At 45.7% G+C, this 21800-nt stretch overlaps 1 protein-coding gene across 2 annotated transcripts in view; it reads left to right on the forward strand.

The window, feature by feature from the left end:
• Positions 1-2583: 2583 nt before the first annotated feature.
• Positions 2584-21800, forward strand: part of CXADR (CXADR Ig-like cell adhesion molecule) — a 32019-nt gene continuing 12802 nt past the window's right edge. The window contains exons 1-6 of one of the 2 annotated variants that reach the window (XM_072138577.1): positions 2584-2848; positions 19503-19669; positions 20587-20785; positions 20971-21126; positions 21228-21350; positions 21575-21713. In XM_072138577.1, the coding sequence (XP_071994678.1) occupies positions 2791-2848; positions 19503-19669; positions 20587-20785; positions 20971-21126; positions 21228-21350; positions 21575-21713 (842 nt within the window). In that variant the 5' untranslated portion in view covers positions 2584-2790. The remainder of the gene's footprint in view (positions 2849-19502; positions 19670-20586; positions 20786-20970; positions 21127-21227; positions 21351-21574; positions 21714-21800) is intronic. The other variant, XM_072138578.1, reaches the window with a different exon arrangement.

A 21800-nucleotide genomic window follows, 5' to 3' on the forward strand; every position in this document is an offset into this window, starting at 1 on the left:
TGTAAACAGCGCCACACCTGACTGTGGTGTGTGCTGGTATTGCAACTGAGCTGCAAAGAAATGAATGTAGCCCTAAATGCCTACCCGCTCTTCCCTCGGCCATCCTAGATTGAATGGAATTGTCCTGGATAACGGGGGCTACAAATAGGGGGCCATTATAGAGGAAATGGGGCATTTAAAATAGCGATTAGTGAAAAATGGGGCACTATAACGAAGGGGCTAGAGAAAAAGGGGCATTATAACAAATGGGCAAGAGAAAATGGGGCATTATAACAAATGGGCAAGAGAAAATGGGGCATTATAACAAATGGGCTAGAGAAAAAGGAGCATTATAAGGAAGGAGCTAGAGAAAATGGGCATTATAAGTAAGAGTCTAGAGAAAAGGGGGCATTATAAGAAGGGGGCTTGAGAAAAGGGGGCACTATAACGAAGGAGCTAGAGAAAATGGAACACTATAATGAAGGGGCTAGAGAAAAAAGGGCACAATAAGAAGGCCTAGAGAAAAAGGGGTATTAAAAGGAAGGGACTAGAGAAAAGGGGGCATTATAAGAAGGGGCTAGAGAATAGGGGGCATTATAAGAAGGGGCTAGAGAATAGGGGGCATTATAAGAAGGGGCTAGAGAAAATGGAGCAATATAACGAAGGGGCTAGACGAAAAAGGGGCACTATAAGAAGCGGTAGAGAAAAGGGGATAGTATAAGGAAGGGGCTAGAAAAAAAGGGGCATTATAAGTAAGAGGCTAGAGAAAAGGGGGTATTATAAGAAGGGGGCTTGAGCAAAGGGGCACTATATTGAAGGGGCTAGAGAAAAAAGGGCATTATAAGGAAGGATCTAGAGAAAATGGGGCATTATAAGAAGGGGGCTAGAGAAAAGGGGGCATTATAACGAGGGCGCTAGAGAAGAGGGGGCACTATAACAAAGGGGCTAGAGAAAATAGGTTATTATAATGAAGGGGCTAGTGAAAATGGGGCACTTTAAGGAATGGGCTGGAGAAAAGGGGGCATTATAAGGAAGGGGCTGGCGAAAATGAGTCATTATAAGGAAGGGGCTAGTGAAAAGAGGGCATTTTAATTAGGGGGACCGAAAAAATCATACAGTGTGAGGTTCACAGTAGCACCTTATACATGATAGGGGCCATTATATTGTGTGGGTCCAGTAAGGGGGCATTGTTATACTTGATGGGCACAACTGACTGGGTGGGGTGAGGGACAGGGCAAGGGTGGGGCTTGTAAACCAAAAAATCTCCATGGCGTACACTGCAACCTTTGTCCCTCCTTGTCCACAACAAAAGTTAGGAAGTCTGCCTAATAACACCACTGTACTACATGGGGAGCGGATAACTCTTTACTCAACTTTGGGAGCAGTAATGAGAGGCATCTAAAAAGATAAAATAGTACCCAAAATTTGTATAGGTAATATCAGGACTTTTTAAACACCTGTAACTGCTTTTGGCTTTGTTTCCTCTCATTTTTTTGTTCCGGGTTTAAAAATTCATCTGTAATGACAAGTTTGTGACAACTGGTACGAAAGCCGTAAATCACAGCTCCAGGGGCAGGACAGTTCAAAGACTTTCAGCTACTGCTGAGATTTTTTTCCTTTAATCGCTTTATGAACAGACTTGAAAAGTACAACATCTACCCTGTCATTGGGAACCCCACTAATGAGGAGAATTCATATTTACAGGTGACCTCTGCTCAATCCACCTGTGGGACATTGATTGCCAAATATCACCATTTTAGCCGTCCAATAGAGTAAGAGTGGTTTCATATTAGCGGTTTTTTCACATCAGTGATTTTCCACTGAACCCATTTTGGCTTATGGACACGTACATATATGTTCCTGGGAGTCCATATGTTTAGCATAATGCACAAAAGCTACAAAAACAAATGGGAACCCACATAGGATTTTGCTTTCGTTGTGAAAAACGCAATGCATGAACTTCTCCTGCAGAAACCTACTGAAGTAGCTTTGCGTTTGGATTGCATTTACCAAACGTGATGCAGACACAATTTTACTTTGATAAGTGATAGTAGTAGAAGTCTGTGCGTTGCGTTTGGAAACGCAGAGCAAACGCTTCACATGTGAACGTGGCCTAAGGCAGCGTATGAGTTAGAAAAATTTATCCAATCACAGTACAGAATCCAATTTGTAAACACTCTATAATGGATAAAAGCTGCTCTATGATTGGCTGTTGCACGTAACAGTTTTTGTTTTCAGTCTCTCCACATTATTTCATCATGTCTGGTTTAATTCCAACCTCTTTTTATTTGTTCTGATGAGGAATAATAAGTAATAATCAGATTTAATAGCTATGGGAGAGTTGACCCTGGAATCATTCACGAACTACAACTCCCAGAGTTCCCTGCCAGTCATAAAGCGCCTCTATGTGTCTCAGCCGTTACAGCCTGGGGCAGAGCACCTGTTGCACCAGCATCTGATTCCATATAGTTTGCGGCTGCCGCCTCTGAATGAGGTGAATTGCCGTGCTTTATCTCGGGCAGGTAGTGGGCAGGCTGGGAGTTGTAGTTCAGCAGGACAGGTGTAGTGTACACAGGGGTCATGTGACAGGTGCTGCCCTATCTCCTGTCAGTCATCACCCAGGACTACGGGGGGAGCAGGGAGTGTCCGGCCGGAAGTGACGTCAGCGTTCACCTGCTGCTGGCTGGGCAGAGCCGGGAGGCAGCTAGTAGTGAGCGGAGGGAGAGCGCTGCACGGAGCGGACCGGAGCCCCGCACCTCGGATATAGCAGAACCGCAGCGTGTGGATATTACCGTTACAGGAGGCTGCGGGATGGCGCCGCTGGACTCCGCACTTGTACGGCTTTTGTTCATCAGCCTGAGCTGTTACGGTAAGTACCCGCCGACACCTACCTGCCCTATAAACCGTTAGCGATCAGTTCGATATCCTCGGCTGTGTCCCATTATAAGTGTCTCCCAGTTTTCTTTACATGTCCCGGCACCTCCAGCCGCGGCCACATCTGTCCCATAAGTGGCTCAAAGCTGCGGAAAAATATCCACATTTTTCAAATTTTCCCAAAATGTTAAAAATTGGTAAAACTTCCTCGTTTTGGGGTCCCCTGTCACTTCTTATGGATCGCAGTGATGTATATGGAGGGACAGAAGTTTGATGTTGGGCAAAGTTTTGGTGATTGGGGTCATTGTTGTTCCCTTGGGGTCTCTAGTATGGGAAAGGGACAATTTTTGGGAGGTTTTTAGGTTGTTCCTTTATTATATGAAAGGTTTGGTCTTCCAGGACCCTGAATTTCAGATCCAATATTTATGGGGGAGGTAATAACAAATTTGTAGTATTGTAGTATCTGTTGCAAAACTACAATGCCCATCATGCGCTGTTAGCCCCCTACTGGGAGTTGTAGTCTTGTAGCACTTGTAGAATCACAATTTAGAGGTCAGTGTGATATGATGATCCAAGTAGGGGGATGTCTTCTGGGTTTTGTGGGGTGTGTACCCTACAGAAGTGAGAGGTGAATCCGGGGTGTGCTGAGCCCATTGCAGTATGAGGCGTTAATGTGGTGGTTCTCCTTTCTAATCAGAGGGTCCAGAGTGGGGATCTTGTATTCCCCACAGGATTGGGGAGTGCTGACCCTCCTTACTAATCAGAGGGTCCTGAGTGGGGTCTGCTGTTCCCAACAGGAGTTGTAGGTGGTTCCCATAGATTTTCTGAGCTCACCAGATCTATAGCTGTTTGTGTAGTCCTCTTCCTAATAAGAGGGTCCTAAGGGGGGGAGGGAGGGGGAGTAGCAGTTTTGTGTCTCTATTGGGTCATATAAAGATTTTTTTTTTTCACTATTCCCTTATCTTGTGGGAAGTTGGTAAGATTCTGATTGACTGACTGGGGGTCTCACTGTTGGGACCCTTCCCCCTCCAGAGATGAAGTGAATAGCCCTCCTCATAGATGAGGGTCTCTGATAACGGACTCCTCTGACTCCTGGTCCTATTTGTTTTTGGATCTGAAAGTTACCAGCCCCCTCCTCCTCCTCCTCCAGTGTCCATGTGCTTTCTTCTCCTCTATCTTCTTCCCATCTTCTTCCCAGTGGTGGGGGGTTACCCTGGGGGATGGGGATGGAGACCTGATCCTATTAAACAATAAATAAGAGGGGTCTTAACATGAGCTGAGGGTGAGGGGAGGGGGAGTTGCTGGTATCTGCTGCTGCTTCCTATTTCCTCTTATAAAACATTCATCGTGTGTCAAAAAGTATCAATTATTTATCTATTTGGGACAACGTTGACACTACAGTATAGCGAGGCGACATAGGGGGAGCGGTGACCTGAGATGGGGATCGGCAGCCTCCTGTCTCGTATAGAATTGTGGGGGTCCATAGATGTCGCCCAGGCGCTTAGTTGTGATGTATACGATGGAAAAATGTATTGAGTTGTGTAAAAAGAGGAAATGTGGAGTAATAGGTCCGAGGAAAATGTCCGTGTATCCAGGACAAGTGCGGTCTGCGTATTGTGATGCGCTATTTGCAATCGTGCTATAATAGACGTGTGCTCTCAAAGGGTTAAATTAATATATTTCATTTAAATTTATATATTTTATAATTTATATTGCGCCATTGTGTTCCGCAGCTCTGGACAGATCAAAGGGGGACATTTCCGAGTAATAACATGGTCATATGAAGCAATAATAAGAATAATAGTTCAGTTTTATTGAAGTGAATGTGGTTCGGCTGCAATACCTCCCCCAGTCTATGGAAACACTTGACACTGTTTTCGGAAGAATGCATCCGTGTTCTTCTTTAATGGTCTAAGTGTTCAGACTCATAAGATACTATGTCGCCGTATAGTGCCAAGCGATCAGACACTTCTGTATTGTGCACTGGAGCATTCGCTGATTTTGGAGATTTTAGTCACTGTCTGGTTCATATTCCATCAATCTGTATCATGTCTTGTGGCCTTGACCTTGTATCGATGCCTCTCGGATTATGGAGCCACAGAAAATTCGGTTTCCCCTAGTAGTGGGTTGTAATTTTGCAGCACAAGATGTGGCTCCTTGGAACTTTTTATCCTAACACTACTTGTGCAACAGCAACTCGTATGGGTGTTACAAGTGATCCCCAGTATTGAACTTTTCATCCAATAGGATGATGTCCAGGTAACAATGAACTGCAGAGCCGCAGACCCTACTGGTGCCAGGAATCAGACCCCTCCCCCCCCCCTCCCAGAAAACCCCTTATATGAAGGGTCTAATTAGTTCTTAGGTTTCCTACCGGGTAGAATGACAACATCTTATACCTCAATTGTCACTTGGCTTCTGCATGGTTCTATGTATATAGCAGCTGTAAGGCATTCCTTTCAGGGTTCCAGGAAAGCTGGGTAGTCCATTGTGGAAGCTGGCTGATAATGAGGGAAGAATCATGTAAGGAGATGCTGAGCGGGGTCGTACGATGAGTCTGGCTGTGTCGCCTCTCGCCCTGGTGCTGTGTATACGTGGGTGATCTGTGAGTATATTTAGGATCCTCCTAGTTGGCACGGTGATGTGTTATCCAGCTCGGGCGCCGGTGTTTACCCTTCTCTTCCTCGTACACATCTAATTATTCCTGGCAATGTTTCTCGGGGTTTATCACAGTTCTGCAGAGCACCCCCTCCCTCCTCCTCACTGATGTGTGATCTGTCATTAGTAGGATCACGTACACCTCGTGTTTTACCGTCCACCTCCAGTCTTATCTGCAGCATGAAGAGCTCCAGCTGCTGGAAGACTACAACTCCCAGCCGGGGCTGAGGGAAACTGCATGTTTTATTTATTCCTGCAAGTATATTTTGAAGGGGCTATGGTCTGTCCAGTTGAGCTATAGGCCTCAGGCAGCACCTCACACTAATAATAATAATCTTTATTTATATAGCACCATCACATTCTGTAGCGCTTTATAGAGCTTACAGTCTATGAGGATGAGGGGGTGACACAAGAGCTTACAGTCTATGAGGATGAGGGGGTGACACAAGAGCTTACAGTCTATGAGGATGAGGGGGTGACACAAGAGCTTACAGTCTATGAGGATGAGGGGGTGACACAAGAGCTTACAGTCTATGAGGATGAGGGGGTGACACAAGAGCTTACAGTCTATGAGGATGAGGGGGTGACACAAGAGCTTACAGTCTATGAGGATGAGGAGGTGACACAAGAGCTTACAGTCTATGAGGATGAGGAGGTGACACAAGAGCTTACAGTCTATGAGGATGAGGAGGTGACACAAGAGCTTACAGTCTATGAGGATGAGGAGGTGACACAAGAGCTTACAGTCTATGAGGATGAGGAGGTGACACAAGAGCTTACAGTCTATGAGGATGAGGGGGTGACACAAGAGCTTACAGTCTATGAGGATGAGGGGGTGACACAAGAGCTTACAGTCTATGAGGATGAGGGGGTGACACAAGAGCTTACAGTCTATGAGGATGAGGGGGTGACACAAGAGCTTACAGTCTATGAGGATGAGGGGGTGACACAAGAGCTTACAGTCTATGAGGATGAGGGGGTGACACAAGAGCTTACAGTCTATGAGGATGAGGGGGTGACACAAGAGCTTACAGTCTATGAGGATGAGGAGGTGACACAAGAGCTTACAGTCTATGAGGATGAGGAGGTGACACAAGAGCTTACAGTCTATGAGGATGAGGAGGTGACACAAGAGCTTACAGTCTATGAGGATGAGGAGGTGACACAAGAGCTTACAGTCTATGAGGATGAGGAGGTGACACAAGAGCTTACAGTCTATGAGGATGAGGAGGTGACACAAGAGCTTACAGTCTATGAGGATGAGGGGGTGACACAAGAGCTTACAGTCTATGAGGATGAGGGGGGGACACAAGAGCTTACAGTCTATGAGGATGAGGGGGGGACACAAGAGCTTACAGTCTATGAGGATGAGGGGGGGACACAAGAGCTTACAGTCTATGAGGATGAGGGGGGGACACAAGAGCTTACAGTCTATGAGGATGAGGGGGGGACACAAGAGCTTACAGTCTATGAGGATGAGGGGGGGACACAAGAGCTTACAGTCTATGAGGATGAGGGGTTGACACAAGAGCTTACAGTCTATGAGGATGAGGGGGTGACACAAGAGCTTACAGTCTATGAGGATGAGGGGGGGACACAAGAGCTTACAGTCTATGAGGATGAGGGGGGGACACAAGAGCTTACAGTCTATGAGGATGAGGGGGGGACACAAGAGCTTACAGTCTATGAGGATGAGGGGGGGACACAAGAGCTTACAGTCTATGAGGATGAGGGGGGGACACAAGAGCTTACAGTCTATGAGGATGAGGGGGGGACACAAGAGCTTACAGTCTATGAGGATAAGGGGTGACACAAGAGCTTACAGTCTATGAGGATGAGGGGGGTGACACAAGAGCTTACAGTCTATGAGGATGAGGGGGGGACACAAGAGCTTACAGTCTAAGAGTTTGCACAATAAAATCTGGAATCTGCATTATTTTTAGGTTTTTATTGGGAGCAGGGATAAGAAAAGAATGAATTGGACTATACTATGTGACTCTTAGTTGGTTCTTCTGGCAACTATCCTTCCAGTTGAGCTATAGGTTGCAGGCTGTGTCTCCCACTAGGAGTTTTCACTATAAAAGTCAAAATCTGCATTATTTTCTGGTTTTGATTGAGGCAGGGATAAGAAAAGAATTATAGTGTGTATACTATACGGGTCTGAGTCGGTTTGTGAGACTTGTAGGTGGGTCACTGGTCACTCATCGACCTCAGCTGACTCAGTGAGGCTTACAGCATAGTCACCTGCTAATGTTTGGCCATGTAATGAGTAGTCCGATAATACCTGATATTATTTATAGTCTTGGTCCAATATGTATTGGCAGTAAATATGTTTTTCCATAATAGTAGAGCGTATTCTATACTCTATTATTTCCGTAATAGTAGAGAGCCGCTTAAAGGGGAACTAGATACATACATACCTGCTGGTGCCTGGCGCTGATGCCTGTAATATGAGAGAAGTTTTCGTCACGCAGTGGTGTTGCTGCGGGCGATGGTCGGGACACACAAGTCATGTACAGCAGGAATACGTCCTGTGCGGCTGGAAACCGGTTTTCTTACACCTTGTTTATGTGTCTGCGGGTTATAGGCGGCTTCGGCTCCGTATGCTGAATTGGGTTTGTGTATAGAAAACAATGTTGCGGGGCAGATTTTCTAAATGGCTACAATGTATACATTGTATCCTAGACCTTGAAGATCCAGGGTCCTCTTCTTGAAACCCTCCATATACACCATAGAGCATCACGGTAGGGTTCAGGGTTTCTTATATGGCCACTGCGGATGTGCTGGGGCTGCGTCTCTGTAGTCTGATACTCTTATCTCTTGTCCATAGTGAGAGCAGCTACAAAGAAAACCTCTCACCATGGAGGACCAGTCCTGCCATAAAGAAACCCAATGATGTGAAAGGACGGTGTGTAAGATTTATCACTATGATGGCTCTTCAATAAAACGGACACTTAAGTTGTCCATAGGCGTCAGATTTATGTGCCTTATAGCCGCCTCTTTTGGTCCAAGCCTGAATTTGTATGGGTGGGTGTGAATGGAGGTTTATTGGAGGCTCCAGCGTATTTAAAGGGATATTGTCACAAGGTTTTACCCCCCCCCCCCCCATTAAACTGCCAACCCCCTCAGGTAGGGAATGACATGTATACCAAAATTCCAATATATTCTACAATTCCCTCTTATGTGAAATCTCACCTGTTTACTAAAACAAGAATCCCTTCTACATGTAAAAATTTAAGCAGAGAAGAGACATGTTTTACATTAAATGAGTCAAATTTGGAGACGGGAGGAGTGTCATTTCAAATGCCCAAATCTTTGTTTCTGTAGAGCCTGCTTTTGGTGTTATTTTAAAGATAAGAATCTAATCTTTTGGATTGCCTCAGTCTTACAGTTCTGTGATCTACAGAATCTGAGATGCGTGCAGGTAAAGAAATGGCTGCAAATGTGACCTGCAGGTAAAGAGCCGGTTAGTGTTTCTTTATTTCTTTAACTTTCTATCTCACAGAACCATAAACTGGATGTGATCTGAGACATGAGGTTCTTATCTTTAAAATGGCACCACTCGCAGCACATTTCTGGATCAGATAGCAGCAAAGAGGCATCTGAATTTATTATATCCCTGAAGCCTCTAAACTTGACTCGTCTCAGGCTAAAGCTGACTCTTCTTTGTTCATTTTCGCATGGGTAAGATTTCACATAAGAGGGAATTCTGGAAAGCACATTTCACCCCCTACATGAGGGGGGTAGTAGTATAATGTACTTTTTAGGCATGGTTCTTGTTGGTTGCACAGGTGGGCGTTGTTCCTGTATATGGAGTGCTGTTTGCTATGTGCTTGTATTGTGTAATGGTTTCTGTGGAGGCTGCGCTCGGCGCCCTTTGTCCTCCCGGTGTGGGGCTTATCTCCCAGCGCTGGGGCATCTGTTGATTTTCAGTGTTATGTGCTGACACACCACAGCTCACGCTTCTTATCTGCAACCCGTAAAAACGTCTGGAGACTGGTATCTGCACATCCCGGCTTTGATGGTCCCTGCCAAGAATCTGGACGACTTGTAGAGGAAACTTCCAGCATCTTCATATGCAAATGCCCCCCCCCCCCCCCCCCCACCATCCAGATTTACTGCCCCTTCCTGATGATGAATACAAACACTCAAACACTCAGGATCTCCCTTGTTTTATGGCTGCGGACAGTGAAACTATCGCACAGTGAGCGGCCCATTCAATGCAATGACCTTACACAATGGGGGCTGCACTTCTATGGGGTCAGGGGACAGTGCACGGCGATACCCGCAGCGTCCTTTGTCTGTATGATTCAGGTCACAGAGCACAAGGTTTAGCCCTGATCCGGCTATCCTGCTCTGCTTATTAAAGCTCCAGGGAATAGGATGTCACATCAATAGGAAGGGACCCAAAAAGTAACTTCAAGGAAATCCAACATAATAAACCAGGGACATTACTCATGGCTCCAGGCACCAGGACTGTGGGAATCTGCTTATATTTGTTATCCATGGCCTCCTTTCTTCTTAAATTAACTTTTAAAATTATGTTAATGTTCCCCAAGGAATTTTGGGGCATTACCAGAGCCTCTCCATGCTGCAGCTGGTGCGCCTTCTTCTCCCACTGTGTGAGATTATATCAGGAGGGGGGAAATGCTGAGGGAGCCAGGGGTTTTACAAGACCTTTGGTTTAGAAGGCATCTACGACCTCCTCCAAGCATGCAATAGTTTTTTGGGTTTTTTTTGGAGAAATTCCCAGTTGGTGCTCCTGAGTGTGTCCTCGGTACCTGGAGCACTGCTCTTCCTTCCTGTCCCATCACTGGCTGTCAGATGAGCAGGAGGCTTGTCCTTTTCTTGGGTGAAGAGGGAAGGGACTAAAGTCAGAATATCCAGTCCTGAGGACATGGCTCTGGGCTCACCAACTGCCTCATTAGCATACAGATTAAACTGGGGGTAACTTGGAAATGGCACAATGAGCAGAAACAAATGTATATTGGAAATCATTGAGCCTATCTATACCATTTATATTACATAATGACACCAAATTATATTTCTTGGAAGAGGCGGTAGACTCCCTTTAAGTGTCTTGTTCCAAGCAGCCACGTTATTCGGTGGTCTCCTGCCTCCGTGGCTTGTAGTCCTCCATGTACAGCTACTATTTGGAGAGCATGGTTTTCCTTCTTCTCTTCCACTCTCCCTCCATTGTGGACCTATTAGTCACAGCATTGTCGTGGGTAGACCCTTCCATTAGTCACCGGCTATAAGACAAGCGGCGGCCGCTCTGCTCATTTGCTGTAGTTTCCTGGAACAAGAGTGGTGATCAGACCCCCGATCATGTGAGACGCTCGCTGCAATTTCATGCTCCGGCTCTCTGCGCTTCCTGCCTTGTAACACATGAGTGGCGGGAATAATGAGGGTCTCACTGCTAGGTACCGACTCGTGTGCCCGGCACATTGCAATGTTATATACTACACACGTTCATACCCTCACAGATGCAGTGAGACCATAGGGATCTAGAAGACCACCGCACGTGCGTATCGTAATACATGGATAACATAGAGGGCCCCAGTGCACCATAACAAGAGCCCCTGCTTGGTGCCCGACATATGCAAAAGGATGGGGCAAACGCCTGCACGGTCATTCTGTATATGGCAGTGGGGTGAGGAGATTATATGGTTATTACAGGGTTGTGCCTGAGCAGGAGGTTAGGCGTCACCTGGACGTTACTCGGGAAATGTTCATCATCAGTCCTGATGGAAGACAATCCGGAAGAGGATCCTGCCCCCGGCTTCCTGCACATGTGATGGACCTGCAGAGCTGACAGATGTTGAGAATATATATATATATATATTCATTTTTGGTAATACAGGACGATACTTGTGTAAAGTTTTCAGAAAACAGTGTTTGGCTGCAGATCGGGGGGATTTATTAACCATTAAGCACCAGGTTTATCACCCAGCATCAGTCACTGCTGTATTACAGATTTGTTTATTCTGTCTTTTATTCAGGATTAGGAATTTGCCCCATTATGTATATAAGTGGGTGATTTATTGCACGCGTAGGTGCCGCTTATATTAGGACTGTGTGTGGGCAGGATAATCAGGACTCTCGCTGTCCATCACTCTGTGTAGGTGGGGTAATCGGTACTCTCACTATTAGGCTACGTGCACACTGCTGTTGCCCGCCGTACCGTAGCACGGCGGGCACACGGCAGCGCGCGGCGAGAGGAGGGGGTGGTGAGCGTTGCTCACCCCCGCCCCTCTCCATAGGAACATATGGCACACGGCGCCGTAAAATGGTAAGAGATAGGACATATCCTATCTTTCTATGGGTTACGGAGCGGTACGGTGCCGTGATCCCATAGAAGTGTATGGGGGGCGTATATCGGCCGTATATACGTCCCCCATACATATATGTGAATGTAGCCTTAGGCTGGATTCACACGACCGTTGCCCGCTGTCCCGTAGCACGTGTGCTGCACCGTACCACGCCCTTTGCCGTCTATGGGGGACGTATATCGGCCGTATATATGCCCCCCTTGCGGCAGTGTGAATGCAGCCTTACTCCTAAGAGTCCTGTTTGCAAGTTGAATAAACCTATATGCCCCAGAGCTCTGCAGCTTCCTGCATCTTATCCTCCTCTCCGAAAGGGTATCAAAAATAAGCATATTTTATATTTTTAGCATTTCTTCCACACTGTTTTGTGCTGTTTGAGGCATTTTGCTTACATCAGCAGAGATTCGATTAATTTTTATGCATCTGGAGGGGGATCACAAAGCCTATGCTAATTGTAAGCTCCACGTCCATCTCTTATACACAGGCGAGGCCTGTATGTACAATGTGTGGATGATGGATGTACAGTATATGGATGATGGATGTACATACAGTTCTCTCCTCATTTGCATGCGGGTATGCTGTGCTCAGCAGTGATGTCACTGTGTATTATTGAGGGTATTGATCACAGCTGGCGCTGGCTATTCAGGCTGGTGGTGCCCCAATCAGCCGCAAAAGAGAATTGTGCAGTAACAAGCCCTGATCCTGCCATACCCCTGCCCACCTACCTGTACCATGGGGCATCTGTTCTCCATAGACTTGTGCGCTGCATCATCCAGATCATCCTCTGCCATCGTCCGTCTCCTCTAGAGACTAGAAACCCCGGACGTGACAAGTAAAGTGACAGACAAATCTGAGGATTTGCATTTACGTGGGGGCCTCAAATATCCTGCCCTAAAGGGGATGGTAACTTTACCTTTTGTTTTTTGTATACTGGTAAATTACTCAATAACCTTCCCTGCACACACATTATGCACATTACATGGACAGCCCCTTTAAGGATGGGTGGGCAGTAAAGCAGATACAGAATGTAGGGAGCTGTGTCAATGGCTATATGGCTACGTAATGATTTCCCCAGTATAGTCAGTGGTTTGTTGTACTTGTTGCACTGGTTTCCAGTATATACAGTTAACCCCTTTATGGCAGGTGCAGCGCTGCAGGGTGTATGTGCAGTGTAAACACAGTGTGTAGCAGAGGTTTTGTGTGTTTTTTCCTTGGTGTCAGGGCGCTGCCATTGTCTGCCGCACTATTGTCCCGGATGATTGCTGTAATCCTTTGGAGCGGGGGTCATCCCTCCACTTGTTGCTTAGGAACCTGCAGAGCGGCTCCACGTGACTCCCAGCGCGGCGCCCCGGATCCTGACATCACGTCACCAGGTCCTGGTGCTTTATCCATGGATCTGTGCTGTGCACTGCACCTGTACCTGGAAAGTGTCGCCCTACAGACATCACCCATGTGATATGGACCCCGGTAACTTGTAAGGGTAGAGAATCCACAGCCGTCATCACACCTATCAGTCCTGAGGGAGATTTATGATGCAGATTCACCACAGATTTTCTCTGGATTTGGTTGCATGTGTCACCAGATTTTACCTCTTTAAACTACTAGCCCCTCAGGTAGGGGGCGAAATGTCTGTTCTTGAATTCCTTTTTTTTTTCTCACCCGTGTACCTATGAAAATATCTCCTCCAAAGTCGTGTGGAAAGAAGTAAAGAGTCATATTTGCCTGAGATGAGTCAAGAGGATGCAGAAAATACTTTTTTACCTGTATATCTGTTTTTGTAACTCGCAGGATCACAGGTCTGATGCTATCTGAAAGATGATGTTCTTATTTCTCTAAACTTGGTTCATCTGTGGTAAAATGTGACTCGCCTCTGCAGATTTTTCCCATGGGAAATATATATTTTTTATACACTGCTCAAAACAATAAAGGGAACACTTAAACACAATATAACTCGGAGTAAATCAAACTTCTCTGAAATAAAACTGTGCACTTAGGAAGCCGCACTGATTGACAATCAATTTCACTGGCAATTAGAAAGATGCACTCAATAATGGAGTGGTTCTGCAGGTGGGGACCACAGACCACTTCTCCGTACCAATGCTTTGTGGCTGATGTTTTGAATGTTGGTGCTTTCACACTTGTGGTAGCACGAGACTGACTCTACAACCCACACAAGTGGCTCAGGTAGTGCCGCTCATCCAGGATGGTGCATCAATGTGAGCCGTGGCAGGAAGGTTTGCTGTGTCGCTCAGCAAAGTGTCCAGAAGGTGGAGGGGGCTGACAAGACAGGCCAGTGCACCAGGAGACATGGAGCGGCCGTAGGAGGGCAACAACCCAGCAGCAGGACCACTACCTCCACCTTTGTGCAAGGAGGACCAGAAGGAGCACTGCCCGGGCATATTTGATTGAACGCAAGACAACGGGTGCTGATTGCGAAATGTGAAATCGTCTGCGGCCCGCCCTTGTGCGTTTTGACTCTTTCAAGACGGAATGATAACGCTATGGTGTGACGGCGCGCTAAGTTATCTATGCAGATTCTTTCTCTTTCTCCTCATTTGTTCCTCATCAGTGCAGTGCAGGGTCACTGGAGGAGGAAGTGTTTTGGGGGAGGCGACGCTGTTCCACATTGAAAAGACTCGTCGGTGAACGGAGACTTACGAGGTCATCACACTAAAGCGCTGCGGTCCGCAGATGGATGCGTCTGGTTTTCCTGGAATTAGCATCCTATTTTCCCATAGAGCATCGCCGCCTGCAAAAATAAAATCTCCATCCGCTGCTGTGAGTTTTCTATAAGAGCTTCTGCCCGGGAGTGAAGGAGTTAAGTGCAGCCGCGCTCGTAAAAGTTTTATTCGCTGGTTTTAAATACGGGATTAATGTGATTCATTGGCAAAACTATTCCGGCTCCAATTAACTTTTGCAGCGTTGCACTCGGATTACTGCTCCGAGGCCGGGGGAAGTATGGAGGAGCCGCACGGACGCTTCACCACGCGATTCAATAATTTAACACGTGCGTCTAGGCGACTCTGATAGTAGATGACAGAGCCAGGCCTATTTATCATGATAGAAATCTACTTATCCATAAATGTCTGATTGAGAAGACCCCCGATAAATGGAGGGATCATGAGTCTCCCCTTAAGCTGTCATATAGTGAGAAGGACTTCGAGGACAGTAGTGGAACTTGATCCCATCCCCCCACCAATCGGACCATTCAAAGCAGAAACAGCACCACACTTTTCTTTAGGATGCGTGTGGTATTGCAGCTTAGCCATGTTTAAATCTGTGGGGCTGTAGTGCCGGATGACACCCATGTGTGGCGCTGTTTCTGAATGGCTTCCTACTTAGACAGCCCCGTGCCCTATAACATGTGATGCGATGCCTTGGTTATCTTATCTAAAGATGCCATTACATGATCACTGCCAAAGACATATGCAGAGGAGATGAGTCATTTTTTTACCTCAGATGAATCGCACATAAAAGCTGTGGGGGGAGTATTGTTATCTCTCTGTATCTCTCTGGTCTCTGTAGTTCAGTCTTGTGATTTGGAATCATATTAAAGATTGGAGTTTCACATCATCTTTCAGATCACATCAGGCAGCGGGTTCTGCTACAGAACATGATGTAATGGGGAGAAAAAGCAGGAATCGGATCATTACAGCTATGTCTTTAACTGCACCTCTGGTTCTGTAACTCTCTAGTCTGATGCAATCTGAAAGAAGAGATTCTTATCTTTAAATATGATGCCAAGGTGCTATAGAATGTAAGGCAGGAATCTGATCTTTCCGCCTTTTGTCTTTGACTGCCTCCATCTCCTCTGGTTCTAGAGATCTCGGAATCACAAAGAGGAGGATCTTACACCAGCAGAATGTTTCTAGGTCCTATAGAGCTGAAGATGGACGTGTCTGAAGTCACCCGCCCACTGTAGTCTGTAAAGGTGACTCATCTCTGGCAAAAAATGACTCTTCTATGCTCATTTTTCACCTGCCAATTTTTTATTAATAGGTGAAGTGTAGAAATGTTATAATCTAGCTGAGGGCTAGCGGTCTATGTCTTGGTTCGCACTGTTTGTGCGGCCGCCATAACTTGGTATTTTTATTTGCTAGAAAGTCGTCACATTTCTTCCACCTCCATAACTGGATCAGTGTAATGAATACCAGCGTGATAATGAAATCTCTTTGTTGAGAACCGGTTCTTCCCTCTTGTACACACTTGCGGCTCTTGAGGATTTTGCCCCGGGAGCGCTGTGTACCCACTCACTGCCCGCTGTGTACATAACCGCAATCTCCTGTGTCCTCTCGCTACTTTAGTTGTGTTTTTTTTTTTTTTTTTTTCTTCTTCTTTTTGTCTTTGTTGTGGGGAATAGCAAATCCTCATTTTTTTGGAGAACGTGGTCCTGTTCAAGAGCATTAGAGAGGGTCCTGCATTCACAGGTTCCAAAATTTTAAAGGTGTTGTGCAGTGGTATAAAAAAAATGACTGCTTTCTTCCAAAAAAAACAGGTTTCCTGACCATGAGTAGTGTGCTGTATTCAGATTAAGCTCCATTTATTGGGCTGCAATACCAGAATGGACCATAGGGTGGTGCAGTGTATGATGTGAGTGACTCTAACCTCCAGGAGGACTCCCCCTGATACACTCATAGTACCACTAATAATGTAGGGATCCGTGGTCCCTTGTTCTGCTCACCAGCAGGGGGTTAAAACATTGGGTCTCAATCAATTATTGAAGGGTTTTTCATCAAACACAAAATTACCCTTGTCTGGTTCCTGTATCGCTTGAGTACTTCTGCTTTTTGGGGCTGCACCACGTAGTTGAGTTTCACAGGACCCACTTCTTACAATGAGTGGGCTCTGACATTTCCAATTGCACTTTATTTTCTGTGTTGTGCACCGGTCTGAGGAGGCTGCTTGTTGGATGAAGCAGGCACCGATCCGAAAACCGGAAGTGTCTGAGCACTAAGCACACCCTGTCTACTGCCCACCCTGTGCTTAGAGTAATCTCTACCCTAATTTGAACATCTCCAGGACTTCTCCAGAGCTGCACCAATTCTCTGGAATTGCCTTCCCTGAACTATCAGGCTAATATCTAACCTCCAAAGTTTCAAGAGAGCTTTAAAACCAATTTCCTATTACACCTGCTAACTGCATGAAATGTCAACTCCCTTTACTAACCATCTGTTATCCAGAAAACACCAGATTGCCAACTCTGGGCTTTTCTGCAGTCCCGTTCACCTGTTTCACCAATTGTTATTTATGAAATTAATTTAATTTGTTCCCTTATAAAGAATGGCTTGACCATTATACAAGCTCTTATACCTCTTGTGTCACCCCCTCATCCTCATAGACTGTAAGCTCTTGTGTCACCCCCTCATCCTCGTAGACTGTAAGCTCTTGTGTCACCCCCTCATCCTCATAGACTGTAAGCTCTTGTGTCACCTCTCATCCTCATAGACTGTAAGCTCTTGTGTCACCCCCTCATCCTCATAGACTGTAAGCTCTTGTGTCACCCCCTCATCCTCGTAGACTGTAAGCTCTTGTGTCACCCCCTCATCCTCGTAGACTGTAAGCTCTTGTGATCAGGGTCCTCACTCCTATTGTTCCATATGACTGTTTGTTCTCTGTAATGTAATATATTTGTATACGTTCCCTATGATGTGTAATGCGCTGTGGAATATGATGGAGCTATATAAATGAAGATTATTATTGGCCCCCTGGAGGTTTTTCCATATTCACGAGGATCCCCTTTAACTGAAAGTCTGTGGATTTTAAAAGGAATGTGTTATAATTTTTGTGTTCAGTTATCCCAATCCTGTAGATGAACGTTAAAAATATATATACATTATTATGATAAACCCATATACTACGCGGCTGCCCTGTAATCGTGTAGGTTGATGTTGAAGACTTGTTGTGGTTATTCCTCATAGACCTGAGTCTTCTGGTAATGGAGAGGAGGATCTTGGGGGAATTCGGCTCCTGATTGTAGTCAGTGGTGACTCTCATCATCCTGCCCACAGAAGACACGACCGAGGGAAACCTGCGCCTATGGGTTATGGAGTTCAGGCAGGTTTCTTGTAAAAATGCAGATACAATGATCGTGTTTATTGCACTTCTAGAACTTTTATTTCCCTTCTTTTCATGCAATATGATGGGATTCTATTAAAAAAAAAAAAAAATTCTATATATCGATCCAACTTATCCACATAAAACAAGTCCTCGATAAAGCTGTTCAAGAGAAAAAAAAAACAGGTGCCCCAGTTACAAGTAAAAAACAGAAGGGGATAAAAAAAAAGTGGAAATGTTCCCTGGGGGGCTTATATGGCCTCATGGGGGGACATGTAAAGTTAAGGCACACAAATGCATCACATATTAATAAATATGAAAAAATACACATTATTAAAAAAATCCCCCGCTACACAATAAAAAAACATTATCATAGTCGCCCAGTTTGCCCCAGACTATACATATAGTATATCAAAACAGTCACACACACGGGAATTAATGTATAATGGGCATTTTGCATTCATTTGAAAACTTTTTCCTTCTAAAATCAACTTTTAAAATTATTATAAAGAGCAAGAAGGCCTCTAAGGAAGTGTGTGTGTGTGGGGGTTACTAGAGTCCCTCTGTACAGTAGGTTGACAGGCTGTAACACAGTCCCTTCCCCCTACTCCTCCCTTGCTTCTGTACCACAGTCACGGGGCCTGTATCTATGAGTAAGTGTCCCTGGTTTATCATGATGGAGATTTTTTTTTGGTTTCACAAAACTTTATTGATCAGGAAGCATAAAGACGCATAAAAGCGGCAAAACAAATGCCCCTTGCAGGGGGAAATATAACACCGTCTCATCAGATACATAGCGGCTACTGTATCAATTGCGTGATAGTGTAAGGGTGAAGGGGTGGGGAAGGGGCACCCGGGGGGGGGGGGGGGGGGAGAAAAAGCCTTCAACACTAGATTGATGTAAGTGTAGTAAGTGAGGGCGTTGCTGTGATGGAGGACTCGGATGAGCCATGAAGTTACTGCTGAATCTTTAGGGTGATGGTAGCAGTAAAGATAAGAGAGAGGGAGCGCGTCCCTCTGCCAAACGCATCATTTATACAAATATTTTTGAAGGCTGTACAGGAATCCAAGGATGTCCCCCGAGGTATAGAATGTACAAAATGTCAGTTGATTGAGCCTCAAGACTTCGGAGGGCGGGACCTCATATTTTACACTAATTTGCAGAGATTTGCCCCTGGACATCAGGTGCCACACACGGACAATGCCCTTTGCCCCCCTCCATCTGCAGTTCCCTTGTTCTAGTCCCGGAGGAGAGGCAGGATTTTGGGATAAGGGTAACAATAAAGGGTTGAGTGGAAGTTTGTTGGAATCTAACAGAGTGTTAGTTCCTTTTTAAAGGGGTTGTATGAAGTTCTGAAGCCATCAGTTCCTGGTCCTGAGCAGCGGGGGAGGTGGGGTCTCATGACACCCCATACGGATGGTGCAGTTGGGCAGCTGTCATTTTATTTGTCTTGAGGGGCTCTCATGGCCATCTAGAATAAAGCGACCACATGCACGTACATTTTTAATCTGGTTTATAGTGGAGGGGGGGTATGGGCCCCCATAGCTCAGGTAATACCCTATAGATAAGTGCAGTAGGTGTGAGATGATTTGTCTCCTGTCTTTCAGCCGCGTTGAACGCTCTGGAACTCGCTCCGTCCGATAAGAAATATGAAGGCATCCAAGGAGATAAGATCGTCCTGGATTGTAAGTTTATTCTTGCACCGGAAGATATCGGAACCCTGGACATCGAATGGTTCTTAGTGGCTCCCGATGCCCAGCAAGCGGATCAGATGGTAGGTGAACTAATCGCCATCACGTACATGGAAGATGTTGTTATATGCTGCAAGGTCTCCAAAACACTGCATAAATTCCATAAAGGGGTTGTCCGAGACAAACAAAAGGTGGCTGGGAGGGGGCTGCTTAAAAAACAAAAAATTAAAAAGTACTCACCTCTCTGGGTGCTGGATTCAGCCACGTGTGTCGGGGATGGCCCTGAAGCTGAATCCAGCGGGACACCCAGAGCCGAGTATTCATGAGGGGGCGGTGTCAGGAGGCGGAGACTGCAGCATCAAACCAGGCATTCACCGCCGTCACCTGGTGTGGATGGGAGTGGGGAGTGCCTGGACTGCCCCCTCATGAATACAAGCTTTATAGTATGGTCCAGTTGGAGGAAGGCTGGGGATCCGTTTTCATTAGTATGCGCAGCGCGTTTGTATTATTATGCTGACAGGTATTGGCCAGTTTCCTCAAGGAAATATTATTGCTTGTATTAGGAAATACAATTTTCCGATATACCTTTTTGTATAATTTTCTCAATCTCTGCTTGCTGTCACTTAAATTTATAAAGCATGTTTATTGGAAAATCGTCTTCATTCACTTTTACTAAACAAACAATATTAATAACTTTCTGAAAGTAGACGACCCCTTTTAAGTGGTCAAAGCTGCCAACAGAAATTTGCTGGAAAATATCTCAGATAAGATGATATTTCCAGGTTCGGGATGTATGGAGGCTCCTCATCCGGTGGCTCCGGTTTTCTTGCCTTGATTATAATTATCCATTTGTTGCAGTTTTTGCATTTGCAATTCATGGAGCGATTTGGCGAGATCTGTGCAGCGCTGTGTAATCTGTGCAGTGTATATATATATATATATATATATATATATAAAGCTATTAATAATTTATTTTTTTTATACTTTTTTTTTTCGTCAGATAATTGCTTTCAATGGCAAACCCTACCCTCAGGACGGGCCGCTGAAGGGCAGAGTGGATTTTGTGTCTCCGACTCCTGAGGAAGGCGACGCCTCCATAATCATCTCTAATTTGAAAGAATCCGACTCTGGGACCTACCAGTGCAAGGTGAAGAAGATGCCCGGCTCACAGAACAAGAAGGTGACGCTGAATGTCTACGGTAAGTTCTCCCCATCACTGCAGGACAAATGAGATGTCCGTCCAAAGAGCATACACTCGATCAGGACCCTGTTCTGGTGATCGGTGAAGGTCCCGTTTTTCCCATTTTGGGCAGTTATTGCCCATGACTTAGGTTGCCTAACCATAAAACTGTGATACAGAATAATAATCTTTTTATTTTCACAGTCAAACCTACAAAGACGCGGTGCTACGTGGAAGGAAAGCAAGAGATTGGCCATGACATGAACCTGAGGTGCATGGCCACCGAGGGGTCCTCCCCGCTCAGCTACAGCTGGGTAAAAGTCAGTGGTCTGGAGAAGCTTCCGGCCACCGCTACACTAGGTACGTGCGTAGCCGTGTTCATGAGACCCTTTCGTCTTATGATCATTTTTGATGTCCATGATGTTTATACAGACAGGTCTTGACTTTTATGCTTTCCTTAGATGCAACTACCGGGATGCTTCACGTGAAGAACGCCTCTCAGGAGCATAGCGGTACATACAAATGCATGTCCAAAAACAGAGTGGGCACCGACGAATGCATCGTCATGCTCAACGTCGTGCCGCGTAAGTATTACAGATTGGCTTGTGATACCGCCGGGTCCTGTGCAGACCAACACGTCGCCTTATAGCAGCTTTACTTAGATAAGTGGATTTGGCTGATGGCCACCATATGGCAACATGAAATGAATCCACGTGTCCCCCTCCCCTCTGACAGATATTTACTATAGTCTGCTGGCACAAGATGACAAGTCGTACATTTGGTGACCTATTTGCTTTGTCTCCTCCAGCTTCAAATACAGCAGGAATTGTTGCCGGAGCAATTATCGGGACGTTGTTATTCCTCCTCGTACTGGGGGTTTTGATCTTTTTCTGCTGCCGGAAACAGAAGGAGAAGAAGTACGAGAAAGAAATTCAGCATGAGATCAGGTAATGGTAGCACGATGGATGAAAGCCCTTCAGGGGGCATCATGGCCATTTGTGGTGAGAATAAAAAATGAACCCTCTTCCTTCTCC

The sequence above is a fragment of the Engystomops pustulosus genome, chromosome 2 (assembly GCF_040894005.1).
Source record: "Engystomops pustulosus chromosome 2, aEngPut4.maternal, whole genome shotgun sequence".
NCBI classification, from domain to species: domain Eukaryota; kingdom Metazoa; phylum Chordata; class Amphibia; order Anura; family Leptodactylidae; genus Engystomops; species Engystomops pustulosus.